At 37.0% G+C, this 15,628-nt stretch overlaps 2 protein-coding genes across 3 annotated transcripts; one reads left to right on the forward strand and one right to left on the reverse strand.

Moving 5' to 3' along the window:
- Positions 1–876: 876 nt before the first annotated feature.
- LOC131773319 (uncharacterized) lies at positions 877–10,032 on the forward strand. 2 transcript variants are annotated; one of them, XM_066164009.1, is made up of 5 exons: positions 877–925; positions 2,983–3,250; positions 6,702–7,096; positions 8,195–8,377; positions 8,858–10,032. In XM_066164009.1, exons 2-5 carry the CDS (start codon positions 3,085–3,087, stop codon positions 9,158–9,160), a joined length of 1,047 nt encoding a protein of 348 aa, XP_066020106.1. In that variant the 5' UTR covers positions 877–925; positions 2,983–3,084; the 3' UTR covers positions 9,161–10,032. The 2 variants fall into 2 exon arrangements, with proteins under 2 accessions (XP_066020106.1, XP_058945299.2); XM_059089316.2 differs by having other exon boundaries at positions 882–925; positions 3,065–3,250.
- Positions 10,033–10,156: 124 nt separating this feature from the next.
- On the reverse strand, positions 10,157–14,288 carry LOC131773320 (uncharacterized). Its single transcript, XM_059089317.2, has 6 exons — positions 14,240–14,288; positions 13,513–13,573; positions 12,907–13,086; positions 12,037–12,422; positions 11,433–11,636; positions 10,157–10,740 (listed from the first exon to the last, which is right to left on the reverse strand). Exons 3-6 carry the CDS (start codon positions 13,082–13,084, stop codon positions 10,402–10,404), a joined length of 1,107 nt encoding a protein of 368 aa, XP_058945300.1. The 5' UTR covers positions 13,085–13,086; positions 13,513–13,573; positions 14,240–14,288; the 3' UTR covers positions 10,157–10,401.
- Between the last annotated feature and the right edge of the window lie 1,340 nt (positions 14,289–15,628).

Raw genomic sequence — 15,628 nt, forward strand, 5'->3', positions numbered from 1 at the left:
ACTGCGATGACCGGAGATCGCCATGATGAGCTAACCCCGATGGACCTCAGCATGATCGGAAACGCTCTAACGCCGTCCTGATTAGCATGAATTTAAACAGTTATGCCAGTTTAACTATATTCTTCATCATTACTGTTTTGTTCTGTTTTGTTTCTGAACACGAAAGTAAAATTAATATACTGTATGAGTGTTAGCTGTGTTTGATTTATTTTACCGTACGTAAGATTGCAATCTAACTGAGCGTGAAAACCTTTAAAATTCAGACTGTCCATTTCGTTTTCTCTTTGAGGATTTTCGCCTCTGCTCATGTTATAATAACGCAAATTATGGCGCTTGCCATGTTTAAAAACCTTTAATTGGTTCTTCTGTTGCTACTTGCCGGCTTGCCTGCTCCGAAATATCACTTTTAATTAACAAATAAATCTAGAGAGATAACCAAGCTCTATGCTTTGTACTCTGATAGAGCGCGTTCTTTCAACCAATGAAACCGCGCGTTATATCCGAACTTTATTATAATCTGTTTCATGATCAGCGCAGTGACTCATGTTTGTTTTCTTTTTATGATTTAAATAAGGCTGACATGGCTTTCGTCGCCTCGAAGCAGTTTAAGTCGTGCAAACATTTTCACAAAGCCGGCAAAGGACTGGTCCTATAGCAGTCTTGAAAAACCTCGAAAATGGGCGTAACAGCAATATATTATTTTTCTTCCGGATATCATGAAAATCTTACAGCAACGCATACTTAAAAAAGGAGACAAAGACAGTCCTTTATGCATGCTTCGAAGTTCCCCATAATTTCCTAGCAACTACTTTTCAGTTTGTCGATAATTAGTTTCAAGTCTATTTTCCGCGTTTCGTTTTTAAGGGTAAATGTCACTCAGCATCAGTGTATGAATCAACTCTTCTATCCTCATTCACGACTAGCGGTGAGTTAGATCTTTTACTTTAAAAGAATATTTCGAATTTTAAATCACAAATTTAATGGAATACCTGGCTTGTTAGGTATTTCAGTCGAAAAATGGTTATTCTCCAAGTAATTGCTATTATCGAGTGAAAAGGAGAAATATCTGCATTCTTTTTTTAAAAGAGACACGCTCTTTATTTTTTCATTGGCATGGGTCTTAAATTTGAAAAACAATCCTTAATTACGTGATAGATAATATGCTCTTAGGCTCTAACTTAAACCGAATCTTCTTTATGAGAGCCATTCTGCATAAATCTAAACCGCGACTTACGGTTACAATCCAAATATCTAAATTTAGTTTTATGCAAGTAATCTTCAGGTCTTATCTATAGTCACACAACTGATCATGCTTGCTGCCACAGGCCAGGAAAACATAAGGGAAAATGAAATTTCTCAATTTTAGGGAAAGGTCAGGGAATTTCACTTTGGGTCAGTGAAAATTTACATGTTTGTCAGAAATCAGAGAAAAGTTAATTTTTATGTAAATATAGAATTGTTTATCTTGTCTTGTCCTGCGCTTTTCATGATAAAAGATAGTGACACTTTCATTTTTGTGATGTCGATGGTGCTCATGTACGTTGTTTAGTACAGTTGACAATTCCATGACCAGCCATCCTTTCCCCTTGTTATGAAAGTTCAAGTCGGTTTGTGCGTGAAATCATTTTTTCTTTTGTTCTTCCATTTTCGAATCTTTGAAATCCTTTTGTATACTTCAAAAACGTGAAAGGGAGAATTAGCAGAATTTTGTTTAATGAGGAAGTCAGCGAAATCCTTTGTCATAAATACTTTCCGATCTACGCAGCAATGATCACTAATAGCGGAGCTCGCAGAGCGTAGCCCCATAATTATACAAAATGGTAGTAGTAACCCATCAAGCCGAAAAAATTTGGACATATGACCGTACGACCGTACGATCGTACGACCGACCGTACAAGGTGCTACTTTTAGCATGCGTGGTCAACTGTACCGCGGGCACGCCAACGCCACGGCCTTGTCCAGTAGTCCAGTGGTCAGTGCACTGGGCTCCGAGCTGGACGACCCGGGTTCTAGTCCTGGCCGGGGCAAGGCGTTGTGCCCTTGAGACGTGCGGGAAAAAAATATGCGATCTCCGCTCTTAGGCTTGGCTAAATCTATATATTATTATTCCTTTACAAATGCAACTGACGGATAAAACGAGCTCATTTCTAAAGCTTATATAAAAAGTATTCAGTCGAGATTACTGTCCATCAATTATTTTTATTCTCCCGTTTCCCGCGCTTCTCATTAGGCTTTACTTGAAGTGATGACAAGAAGTCAGATTACCTATATACAATTATTCATTTATATTAAATTGAAGGTGTTTATTTCAAAGGATGAGTCTTAACTGCTCACATACTTCCCCAGGAAGTATTTCACCATCATGGCCAGTTGTATTTTCTAAAATCATTCATAACAATAACATAATTGTTTTCAGGGTCTCACAGTCTTACAGTCGCTTTATAGAAAAAATTGCGGTCAAAATAGTTTATTTATCGACTATACAAAACAAACGAATCAATACAAAACCAAGTGAAACGAAGCGAACCTAACAAAGTGATAGCGGTAAAAGACGATTGACTGAAACATGCCGTAGAACCTTATCTGAACTAACGAAAATAATTCACTGGGCCAAAATATACAAAATGCAAAATAAAACTTAATTTGTAATATAAAAGAAGTACGTAATATAAGTCTTATTAACAGAGTTACAAGAACGCGAAAACTAAATTCAGCAAAAAGCGAAAAGCACGAGCAAAGACTGAGTAATTGAGTAATTGAGTAATCCTAGCCTACAAAAAACAAAATCCCCGACGAGATACAAGTGGTAAGATTAGATGAGATGAAAAATAAATTAGATAGAATCTGTTCCCCAGTTTCGATGAAATGATTCTAGATCTATATATAATCTAGAGAGGGAAATAGAAACTCTGTCTTAAATCGATATTTTTTATGGAAATAACTGTCTGCTTATTTTAAGTTAAATGAGTGATTTATTTTCAGGTATCAAGTGCAGCTTCACCACTGAGAACTATGCAATCGATATCGTTTCACTTAACATAAGATGTCTTTTTTAAACTCTCAGGAAAATTTGTGAGGACAAAAATGATGAAAATTCGCCTGTGTACTCTCAAATGCCTTGTTATCTTACTTGGGGTTGCAAGTCTGATGACAATTGCAGGAAGGAATTTGTATCAAGAATCATTTGTAACGGAAGACAGCAATATTTTCAAGGAGACACAGGTTGCAAAGCAATTTTTCAACCCCCTAGGTATGTTATTATTTGATGATTCAAATAATTTTTGGCTTCTCCAGGATTTTTTCGGAATAGAAAGAAATTTGAGTCCGAAAATTTGATAAAATGACGTAATGATCCTCGCGTTCAGCGACGTATGGTAATTGCAACACCCGTGTCACATATTCTCATAGGGTAACACCCAATATTTCTCAATTGAGAATGTGAGTAGTACTCAAGTGAAATGATCATCTGAGCCGTCTGGTGCGGTACCAGAAGACCGAGTAGTTTCGCTATTTGCTTTGATCGTCATTTTAAAGTTTACCCCGTTGTTTAATTTCGTGAGTTATGAAGAAGTTCGAACCTGTTTCTATGAAAACGGTTGTCCTCTGAAGAACTGGGAAGACCGTTATTCATACTCCGTTAACAGTCAGCTCAAACACAGCTGGTTCTCAGCCGAACCAAGGAAGCTCTTCGCTCCTTGAAGCTGTCGATGACCCCGACATTCCCGTATTTTCACCTGATGAGGCTCAACATTCTGAAGCTCATCGAAGAAACTACAGCTCCGTAGCTAACTGGGAAAAAATACGGGATAAACTGTTGACAACAGCAGTGGGGGAAGAAACTCTCCCGGAGAAATATGTTTGTGCCGTATGCAAACAACGAGAGGCGACTGTGCGATGTCGGTACTGCGGCCCGAGGCAATTTTTTTGTTTAATCTGTGCTCATGATTTGCACGTGAAAAGGAATCAATTCCACGTTCTGGAGCAATGGAAGGTATTTATCAACCACTGCTTGCATATATTCCAATTGTTTGTATAATTAAAATATGGAAATACAGCTGTCAAACCTCAATAAGCTGATGGATTAACGCACTGTTTTGTAATCTCTATTAGCAAAGTTTTGCATTGATGACACGTACGCAGTATTGCATGTATTTAGAAAACAAGGACAAATCTATAAACTAACTGTCCTGTTTCAATTTCTTTAAAGGATAACAGATTCATTCCATTATTCCCTAATCCTGGTGCAACTGAATCCGGCCATTCTTGTTCTACAAGAATCCTCAAATGATTCAAACTAATAGATGCCTTCGGTAAGTTGGACACAAAGTCAAAGCTTGCACAATGTTGACTTTCGAAAGCAAAGGTAAACAAGGTTTCAAAACGTTTGCAATTGTCAGAGGTTTTGAAGACAAATGCTTTTGCCCAGTGTTGGTGCTGCACTATCTTCAATGATTTACGATTTTATCTTCATTGTGTTTGTGTGTGTACATCCCTTGCTTCTTGTTTCTACATATAGGTTACCAGCACCTGAAGGAAGTCGCCGTCTGTGACTGTGAAAGCCATGCGGTTACTTTGGTACGTTGTCAGTTCTGGCCAGGTTCACCTGAGAGACCGTCCGTGGGCTTCCATTTTAAATTAATAGGCCTTGCTGAAAAGTTATTCCTGCACAGTCAGGTGTCTGTAAAGAAGTTTTCAGAATTGATTTTGGAAATGACACCACCTTTGCAGCCTACTTTTGTGAGTAGTTTTATTATTACAGTGGTGTTCTTTATAAGACCAGTGTTTTTTAATATACTGATAGATTTTCTAGTATGAATAAATTCTTTATTTTTAATATAATATTGACAATTGCTCATTTACATTCTGGAGAAGGAGGCAGTGGTTCAGCGCATCCAAATGTTTGGAGTGCTGGCCTTCAAATCTTAGCAAGTGTTGAATTTAAATGCTATCTATCCTGATATTCTAATTTCCAGTTACACCGCACATTGCAGAAATCTTCATGACTGTTAGTTTTCCCATTTAAGCCAAAAACCCTGCAAATGCCGAGGCCATCAAGTCACGTTGATGATCTTCCCGTGTGCTAACAATATTGTCTATATCCCTGCTTGAAACAGTATTTGAACCCAGGACCATACCCACAGCTGTATTTAATGCTAAATCCTATTTAAGAATATAGCATTAAGCCACAATTGACTGCACATGTACATGTTTAAGTATGGATAAAACAGGAGTGAAATGAAAAATAATGACAATATCGGTGTTGTAAGAAAATGACTGAGTACATGTAAATCAAATATATTTTCCTTCTAATACAAGTACCTGTGTTAAAGAATTCAGCACAAAATAAATTGTAAGAATTTGGTCCTTTGACACCTTTGATTCTTTTTAATGTGACATATGCAGAAGAAGATGATTCTTGTGGCCTTTTTCTTTTCTGATTCCCAATCCACTTCTGCAAAAATCATTCAGTGTAATTGTTATATTACTCATTATGTTAAAATTAGTATTAATAAACCACTGATGACAACTGAATAAACATGCATAAACTATTTAATATTCATTTTGATCAAAGACCATAAGTGTTATTATGTGGAAAAGGAGAGACGAGGAGGAGAAAGAGGAGGTTTGCATCAGAACTATTGAGAAATACTACAATAATGCCTGACCATTAGTTACAGTATGGTTGAATAATAAAAATAATTACAATACAACTGAACTATCTTAAATTTGTACAGTTGAAGTCCTCATCTTTGCATATGATCTTCTTATGTTTATAATGTTTTTAAATAAAAACCTTACATTTCGGAATTCAATGGATTACCTTGAAAGTTAAATACACGCGTATGATGAACGTGAATGATCTTTAGCCTGAGTAAAGCAGAGTTAACCGTCTGTAACTGTACCTGATCACGATCTAAAACAACATCTAATAAACTTTAACCGTTAGGCTATTATTGACGTATAAATGCATCTACGATCTATATAAATTGCTAGTTTTGCTTGATTTGTGGAATTATTGAGATAAAATGAGGCACAACCTGGTATAAAGCTACAGCTGAGGTTAACAAAATGATTAAGCTTACCTCGACTTGTGCCTTCGTCAAACCAGTGTCCGTTGACGCTTTTAAAACCATCTCCTTGTACATGGTTCCCGTTCCAACCATCCCTTCTTCGAAAAACCGCTCTAAAATACCTCTCTGTCATCTGAGATACGAGTACGTTTCGCCATTGTATTTCCTCACGAAGAACAACTACTATCTTGCTGGAAGCTTACTAGAAGGCACGTTGTGGAATTTGTTACTCGCGGGCGAACGCGGATTATTCCATAAAGCGACTTCATTGGCTGTTCTAGACAATGCTTCAAATCAGCGGCATCAGACGGCTCAGACGACCCAGACGATCATTTTACTCGGGTACTACCCACATTCTCAATTGAGAAATACCGAGTGTTACCCTATGAGAAAATGTGACACGGGTGATTGCAAATACCAAACTCGAAATAGGCGGAAGGTCTCTGGCTGGGGAAATTTCGTCATCGAGTCTGCCTTTTTTTTAAATTGGCTTTCACATGTTTCCAATGAAAGACCCATGCCCTTAATTTTTAATTAGGTAAATTAATCCTTTACGGATCGTAAATTGAGTGCAATCTTGCACCGCCGTAAGCTTCTCTTCTGTATCTCATTCCTGATTTTCAATGCTAGGGACGTCTTGTAAGCCAGAGCCTCTACTTGACAGCATAGCAAGGCTAAACGGAATGTTTGATGATCTCAAGACATTCGTGATGTTTATTGGATACTCACAGACTATAGAGAGTCGTACTGGCGCCATATTGGATGCGCATCCTCAGATTATCCTTCCGCAAGAGTACGATGTCTTAGGGAACTGGAAAATGTATCAAAACAAGAAGCTCAGGGAACGCGGCAAGCAAAAGTATATGCTGTTTTTCTTCTTGCATTATCTTTCCACTTTTCAAGCTATTTTTCGAAACCAAGCTAATAAATCAAGCCAGTTCTGGGTATGGACATCCAAAGTCGAGAGTGCTCGGTATTACCCACTTTCTGATACATGGCAGGGGATAACAAATGGCAAGATTAAGGTAAGCTAAGAACAAACTAAAAATGAATGTTAGACATCAATCAAACAAATTACAAGTAAATTTTCTTAGACAAAATCAATGTTCTTTTAGTTTTAAACCCATTAACCTTTTCTGCATATATTTGACACAGAAAGACAAACAGAAAATTTCCGATTTTGACTATTAGGTGCTTTTGTGTACATACGTCTGTGAAAAGATGAAATTATTAGCAGCTTCATCAATAGGAATTTAAACGATAATTTACAACTTTTCATCGAAGTAGAATTAAATATCTTCCACTCCCATTGACACTGAGGTGAATAACTGTTTTAGCATATACCACAGGTAACCAAAAAATTCGTTCATCTCTGTCAATGTACCAAAAAATGGTCGTAAATTAAATTACTGACGACTGATTTTGTCTCTTCGGCTCCGTAGCAGCCGATCAGCGCGCACGAAAAGCGCTATTAACCTGTGTGGTATATGCTAATTGGGGTTAGATAGTAAGCTACTAATTCATCATAATTATCGACCTCTTGAATGTGAATGAGAGCGAGTTTTCAATGAAGGGGCCTAGGAATTTACCCGACGGGAAAACGATGTCAATAACTTCCTGTTGTTGTTCACATTTTTTAGCCTTAATTTGCATTGATATGAAATTGGTCCATCCGTTAGATACAGTATTGCTCAATTTAAGTTCGGGAGAGTAATTTTCATAGACTTGAATCAAAGGCATTAACACCTGAAAGGCATGAATCATGAATGATAAGTTCCAACTATTTCATAGCTAGTTTTCGCACACTTAGATAATCAGAAACTTGTCTTTCTCCTAATTCTTGGGAAATATTTTTATAATGCTTTTATCGCCTGGAATGCTTTGACAACCTGCATAATTCACCAAATGATACCACTTGTGTAGTCATGTATAAGGATAATCATAGAGCAGAAATTCTAGATTGATTCCATGCTGGCTTGGTAAATTCACAATCAGTTTAGAAACGTCAGTCGTCGAAATTATTACTCGCTATCAACAAGGATTAATGATTTTCCTTTCGCCTATAAGTATACGTGTACAACTGACTCATCGGGTAAGAACGAAACCATTAACTTTTCTTGCAGGTTATTGGTGACACCAGTAGTGGTTCAACCACTAGACAACTTACCAGGAACCAAGGAAACTTTACCGTTCTTGAAGACATCCAAAATGTCATTGGTATTCCACTGAAATTTCTTCACACTATTACAAACCCATACGAAGTTATTGCTTTGAATGTAATGAGACAGTCCAGATCTGCCGTAGAGGTGAGCCACGATTGGTCATTTGTTTGCAATTGAATCACCGATCAACTTTTCTTATATTAATTAAGGTAGACAAGAATGACTGATACCAAAATGGACGAGATATGAGGCCGTTTCCATTTTTACGAAAATCATTAGACAGATGAAAATTTTCCTACTTATGGAGCGGAACAATTGTTTTTTCCTCCAACAGACTGGAGAAAAGACATGTTCCTTTCGAAAAGGTTTTTAAAAGTTTATTTAGCGATTTAATTTGCGCCAAAAAAAGCCAGAAAAAAAAACAGTCAATTAAATTACTAAAACGTCGAAAAAACTTTTGAGGAGTATCTTTGAAATAATCACCATTTTTTTCAAGAAAATGGAGATGTTCGTTCCCACCGTAGAATACTGGTTTTCCTTACAAACGGGGAGAGCTTGTAATGTCTCTTTTTATGCTGAAATGTAGCATTTTGATTGAATTTTCCACCTTTATTTCATTACCAGATAAATGACGCGAAGGATGTTTTCGCCCTTGTGGAGACAAATGCACAAATAAGGAAACTATATGGTGATGCAGTATTAGACATTTCTACTGACGATTATATCAATAATCCAAGGGAGACCATGATACAAATTTGTAGATTCCTACAGGTTACATGTTATAATAGCTATCTCGATAAAGTTGAAAAAGAACTTAATAAGGAGTCGACGAGGGCTCGGGATCAGGTGATTTGGACCGACGAGGAGAAGGAGTGGGTCGCTGCAGAAATAAATAAGTACTCTTTCCTGAAGTCTTTTGAATTTTGAAACTTTCATGAACAAGTATTTTATTGATTGATGGTACGAGGCCTTAAACGAGTACTCTAGTTATTGTTTCGTAATTTTTCTGGTAAAACAAGAAAACATTTAAAATTGAGGAGATTTTGAGTATTCAAAAAACATCTTAAGAGGCAGGAGCTCTATAGAGGGGCAAGGACATACAGAATAGCACTGGCGTTCCCTCCTTCCTAGAAGTGTAGAATTTTATCAATTGACCCTTAAGGACAGTTTTTAACATATACGAGGTGAAGCGGGTCGTATAGTTCATCATAGCAATTTGCTTAAAGAAAGAGTAATTTGCCTTAGCGCCGCAATTGCTATTGTCTGTTGTTGAAGAACCTTAGCAAGGCGTTGTGCAATAAATTAATGTAAGCAATGGGACCAGACATTTCAGTTGATACTCAAACCTGACTCCAAAGTGTCTAATCCTTTAGCTCCCATGGGTGACCAAGACAGAATTATTCTTTACAATATCACAACAATATCAAGCTGACAGGTGATGAGGACAAAAAAGAATACCAATTAGGGGATCAGTAGTTGATCCAATACCTAATTGTCCGAACTAATATCTAATAGTTATATGAACCACAATAAGGAGAACTGCTTGTGAGATCTGGGAGTTAAAGGGTTAACAAAAGTGTTTGATCTTTGGATACTTTACCTCAAGCGAAAAAAGACGCCATAGCTATGTTAATGATTAAGCATTTCGGATGCAGGTTAAACATTTAAATAAGTCACACAGTAATCAGTTACTCGGTTAGTCAACCGATCAGTTATATTGTTATAATTTAGTAGATTTGTCAATAACGTAGTCTGTTAGTTAGTCGGTCATGCAATTAAACCAACTTTTTCCTTATGTATTTCAGTGGCTCGCTTCTACTCTGTTCCGAAAATTAAATTAATTAACAAATTAAAATGTACACATCTGCTTAATGCCATTCTATCACTAGATAAAATATCTCAGTCACAGCATTGAAAATGTCGCTTCTCTATAGTATGAACTGTATTTTTTACGTTCTGGGATCGGGAACCTTAAAAAAACGTGACGTGAAGACGAATAGTATTTTTTTAAAGATTCCAGCAAATTTTGACGGCTGTGAAAGTTAGTAATAAAGGACTTCAACACGCATCGACTGAGGAGTCAGCTGTGACGTTAACAATCATCATACTAGCGTATTCCGACAACTCGGGGGGACCCAGGTAAGGTTTTTGCAAAGTTCATTGTTTTATCAGTATTCCCCTTCAAACCTGAATGACTGAAAGAGTGGATATTTTCTCATCTCGTCTTGAACTCTCTGCTTCTGTTCTTCAGTCCACGCGACCGATGTTCTTGTAATAGACGGTTTCCCATATAGGATACTTTCAGCTTGTTGAAGATAATCGCTCTTGCAAGTGACGTCAAGAAATTTACATACTGCCATCATTGTTTCTTTAGGTTTTGATATCAGTTCGTGACTTAAAATATCCAATACTGTGTCATCGCCATACGTTTGTCGAATTTTTTCATTTGTCTCAACCAGTTCGAAGAAAGACTTTATAAAACCATCAAGCGTTGCTGGTTTATTTATCTGTGTGATAAACACATATTAATGCAAGATATTTGATTGCGAGGTTTCACATGCGAAATCGTAGAGAGGACAAACATTAAATTTATTAGTAAATTAGCTATCAAGATTGTACTTTTTAATATTTCGCAGCTAAACACCCAGGAAGGCTAGCAAATCGTGCGGTAGTATAGTCTGAGCGTCTGGGTAAGTGTTGTCCTGAGAAGGACTATTGTCGGAAGTGGTAACTGACGTTTCGACAACTCGAGCGGAAGTCAGGTGACAGGAGGGAAAGTCACAAGTTTAAGCACGAGAAGTGGCTTATACTGCTGTCCACCTTGTACATCAGCAGGCCCGTATTCTTGCGGCGGGAAGAACCGGAAAATGGAGTGTCCGGGAAATGACTTATGCCATCATTGTACAATATTCGAATTTGCGCGTTTTCACTAACCTGAACTAGAAAAGGAAGGGGATGATTGTGGTTTCCTAAGAACAACTTTAGCTACACTCATGATAAAAAAATAGAGATAAACGTTTTTACTGGATCAAATTATTTTGAGCACCATAGATTATTCCACATTTTCCATAAGTTATACTTTTAAGTTTCTAATTACAGCAAGAGATAAAATGCGTAGGTATCGAAGGACTGATCCCTTACAACGGTGCTTTACATGCTATGCAAATTAACTTTAATCGGCCGAAGGATTAGACCTCACCTTAGGTAATCCATCGCTCGCTTTGCGCCGTAAATTGAAAAGCCTTAGTACCCAGGTGGAGATGACGTCATAAGGATTTCTGACGACGTGAAGAAATCTTAAAGAAATGCCAAGCGATTCATTGAGTTCTTTAAGAGCAGCAAACTTTTCAGGTTTTTCAGTAAGTTCCATTGTCGTTCCACCTCCTTTCTTGTCTCCAATAACCTAGATTTCGATTCATAATAAGATAGATTATCTTGATTGTACATCCTCTAAAAAGTGAGAACGTTAAACCTCTGAGCGTGTTAGTCTTATTCTGTTAATGTTCCATTGGTCAATATCTACTCAAGTTTAGCTTCTTCATGATGATTTTCTTTCTGCAGTACTATGTAATACTTCCTGACGTCTTTTATGCCTGCTGAGTGGATTTTGTGCCGCTCTCATCAGACGGCTAGATGGTTTTCACCGTAGATAACGGTAATTGGATAAATTTCTGAGCTTAAAAACCGTAATTTTTTCCTTGTTTAGGATGCTTTTTTTCTTGTTTTTGGATGATTTTATCCTGGTTGATTTTGGCTGCACAAGTAACAAAGCATTACAGGATAATAGGATGAGTAAAACTTACCCTAAGTTTGTCATTGAATGTCCCTTGCCAAGAGCCAGGGACATTGTAAGAATATATACCATCGTCAATGAAGACAGGTTTTTCTGCTCGGTTACCAAAGGTGGCTTGCCACGTGGATAACGAGTGCAGATTAAAGAAAAGGAGATATTTCAGCAAACTGGATTTCTTGATTGCTTCTTCTTGGAAAGAATTCCAATGCTCTATGATATGATACTCGTGAGGAATTATTATTTCAGGATGAGCATCCAAAATAGCTCCTACAAGACTGTGAGAACTTCGAGGGTAACCAATGAACATGACAAATGTCTGAACATCATTGTAGAGCTCATACAGTTTGGTTAAGCTGTCAGGAATTCTACCAGGAAGACATGGAGAGTCTCGAGATCCTTGAAGGAAAAAAATCCTTTGTCGGCGAGAAAGGTACTCTTTACAGGAATATTTGGCTGTTATAAGTCTGTATATTGAGACTGAATAACAGATCCTGCCTCTGCGCCTTAAGTCCACCCTGCCTAAGCGACAAAAAGAGCTGGATGGTCGAACAAGAACTTCCAGCCGACTTTCGTTTTCCAGTGATTCGTACTTCTTTTTCAGGTACTTATGACGCAATATGTATTTGTCTGCCTTTCTCAGACAAACGTACGAGAATATTTTTGGGCCACGCAGAAACTAACACATGTTTGATTTTTGTGCGCGAGTTTTACTTTTAAACCGAACGTCATTATCAGTGTACTTAACGTTTGCTTTTACCACGAAACCAATTTCTAAAGACTAAATTATTCCCAAGTGGGCCTCTCTCATTAGACTTTTTGATTTCCATTTACATCTGGCCACTTTGAATCGCTATTTCACCTACTAATTCAAATTACTTACCCAAGGAGGATTTATTCGTAGAGAGGTCTTTCAGAGGCGATGATGTTCCGTCATCATTTTCATCTGATCTGTTCCAAAGATACCATCCAGTTGTGAGTAGCAAAAGAGTCAAGACAACAAAGGTATTTTTAAACCATTTCGAATACTTAAAGTGAAATTTCATCTTTGCATCGTGCATATCTGTTGGAAAGAAAAATATTTTTTTTTAAAATAAAGCGAGGATTTGCCCCATTCCTGGCACATTGTATTCCTCGATTAATCGCCAAGCGCCACTGTTTAGTAAACCTGCCAAATTTAAGAAGGTGAAGCAAGCAGAATTTATTTTACAAAGTAGTCTGAGGCCCACTCACAGATTCTATTGACGTTAGAACTTAAGGATTTTTTTTAAAAGCAGTGAAACGGTGAGACCACGTCTAATACATGGCACACATATCGAAGCGGTTTCGTCAGTTGACGGCACTCGGCTATCAAAGGCTCGACTTTTTTTAAAAGGTTCTTAACTAAATTATTCAAAACGCAAGTGATTTCCAAATCTTAAAAAAAAACGCTATTAGCAATAAAAAATAGGAGAATATAAAGAAAGCGGAAAAGATGAACAATATTTACCTGATGGCTTGAAATGCAGCTCCGATTAAACTTTGGATTCTTAATCTCGTCGTTACGAACACTGAAATTAAAAATCAAGCGCCGGTAATTATGATAGTTTATGTAAATTCTTATGAATGCGTGTCACATACAGTTCTTTCGTGACGGCACGAAACAGAAGCTTAAAATGAAAAATATTCTGAAATTACGAAAGCATTTCTTTTAGTTCCACTACTCAAGGTCCCTCTTTAAAACTACGTTAGTTTCCGGTAGGAACTTGTAACAAATAATACACAATTATACTTTATAAGTCAAATCGCGAAAGTAGGCGTTAACCCAGCTTCATAAGCCTACTTGCCTTAATATTTTGTCGGTCTGTAGTGGCCTAGCATTTTCTAGAGGAGGAAAACTTCCAGTCACGCAACGAACTGTTTCCCAATTAAAGAATTCAAAGCAGATCATGTTGAATAGCTCTCCTTATCCACAGAGTTTTCCTGCTTATCATCTGGGTTTCACTTGGAAGCTGACAGAGGAACTACTGATAAGATGGTCAACTTATAATTGAAATCAGTATCCTTTTTTTAGTTAATGGTAACCTGTCACGAAATTGGAAACCGGAGGAAATATAGTTTTCCCCCTCTATAAGTCCCAGAACTCTGTACAACTACTCAACCTTCCTTCCAATTATGTGCGTGCAGAAAAAATATATCTATAATCGATTTAGAGGGATTAAAGAGCTTTTACTCACCAAACGATTCGCCTCTAAGTATCACTTTTGAATCTTGATTGAAGCAAGCGTCAGAAGAACGTTCTACGTGATTGCCGATTGAGACCAAGTGCTTAGCTACCAAAGCGAGTTACGAAATATGCAAATATCAATTAAGGAAAGCGCCATAGGCTTTTTTGTGTTGGATTTCCGACAAAGTGTCAGCTTGATATTTGCCTAAAGCAATAAATTATATCTTTTTACTTGCTCTTCCTGAATAGTTGCGTGGATTTCAAAGAGACTCCAGAATATGTTAAAAGCTGTAGGTCTATATTTGCAGTAATGCGAAAACATTGAATACGCGTGTAATTCTAAGTAACTTTTAGAAATTCAATTTTTATATTGCTGTATAAAATTGCTGTATAAAAAAAAAAAAACAAGATGACTAGAGGAATAAGAATAATTTATTATTCTAATCAAATCCCTCTATCGCGCAAAGTAAATTCATTCCAAAAGCTTTTTTTGCGGCTAACGGTATTTCGTCACAAAAGATAATGAAAATTAAAAGGGTAGGTAGCTATAGATGAAACGCAAAACGTATTTTTTTAAATTTTTTTGCTCAGTAAATTGTTTGACGGTAGAACGACCGTAGTCAGCCAAATACTTTTAACGTCTGCAAAAGAATTAAAAAACTCTGTTTTGCAACGAGTTCGACCAGGAATATTGTTGATTAGGCATAAAGATGTGATTTCAACACATTTCATGCAAATTTACCTGTTGGAATAACTACCTAGTGGTAAATAGGTTGTGTATGTATTTAGCAGCCTTTTCACAGGTGAGTAGACCACGAGTAAAGCATTATCCCCTCAAGTTTTGGTTGACACCTAATTTTGAATTGGACGATCAACGGCAGTCGAGGAGATAATGTGTTTGTTTTTGATGTTGTTGTTTACTTGTCTTATTATCTTTTTTCATCTTTCAAACATTAAATGATGGCGAAAAAATTTTTTTTGGAAAACCATTTTTAATCATGGACCCCAGGATAACTCTAAGCATATATCACAACATCTTTTAAAAGTAAAGATGCAATTAATGCCTCACGGCGTAATATTGTGCTGACATTTAAAAGAATGTTGCAGATATTGGGTAAAAAGGTGGGAGGGTATGAGGAAAAAGGTTGGGGAATACACGGGGTAAAAGTGGTGATTATTGACAGAAAATGTGAGGATTTATAACAGAGAAAGGTGGGTAAATACTGAAGAAAAGGTTTGGCCATTTAAGTCTAAAGATAAGTTAGATGGGGCAACCGTGGGGAAATACTGAAATAAATAAAGAACAGGGAAGTCTATCCAACGATAGAAGTTGCTTCATTTTTTAGTGTTAAATGGCAATTTGACAGTACAACCAACTATTAATTAACTCTCTTTCTCG

Source organism: Pocillopora verrucosa, chromosome 3, assembly GCF_036669915.1.
Source record: "Pocillopora verrucosa isolate sample1 chromosome 3, ASM3666991v2, whole genome shotgun sequence".
Lineage (NCBI taxonomy): Eukaryota > Metazoa > Cnidaria > Anthozoa > Scleractinia > Pocilloporidae > Pocillopora > Pocillopora verrucosa.

Excerpts from the sequence above, each read along its gene's own strand:
- LOC131773319 (XM_066164009.1), top strand. The coding sequence starts at position 3,085 with ATGATGAAAATTCGCCTGTGTACTCTCAAATGCCTTGTTATCTTACTT. Across the intron at positions 7,097-8,194 it reads TAACAAATGGCAAGATTAAG|GTTATTGGTGACACCAGTAG; the intron begins GTAAGCTAAGAA and ends CTTTTCTTGCAG. Across the intron at positions 8,378-8,857 it reads AGTCCAGATCTGCCGTAGAG|ATAAATGACGCGAAGGATGT; the intron begins GTGAGCCACGAT and ends TTTCATTACCAG.
- LOC131773320 (XM_059089317.2), bottom strand. The coding sequence starts at position 13,084 with ATGCACGATGCAAAGATGAAATTTCACTTTAAGTATTCGAAATGGTTT. Across the intron at positions 11,637-12,036 it reads CATTCAATGACAAACTTAGG|GTTATTGGAGACAAGAAAGG; the intron begins GTAAGTTTTACT and ends ATCGAAATCTAG. Across the intron at positions 10,741-11,432 it reads CGAGCGATGGATTACCTAAG|ATAAATAAACCAGCAACGCT; the intron begins GTGAGGTCTAAT and ends TTTATCACACAG.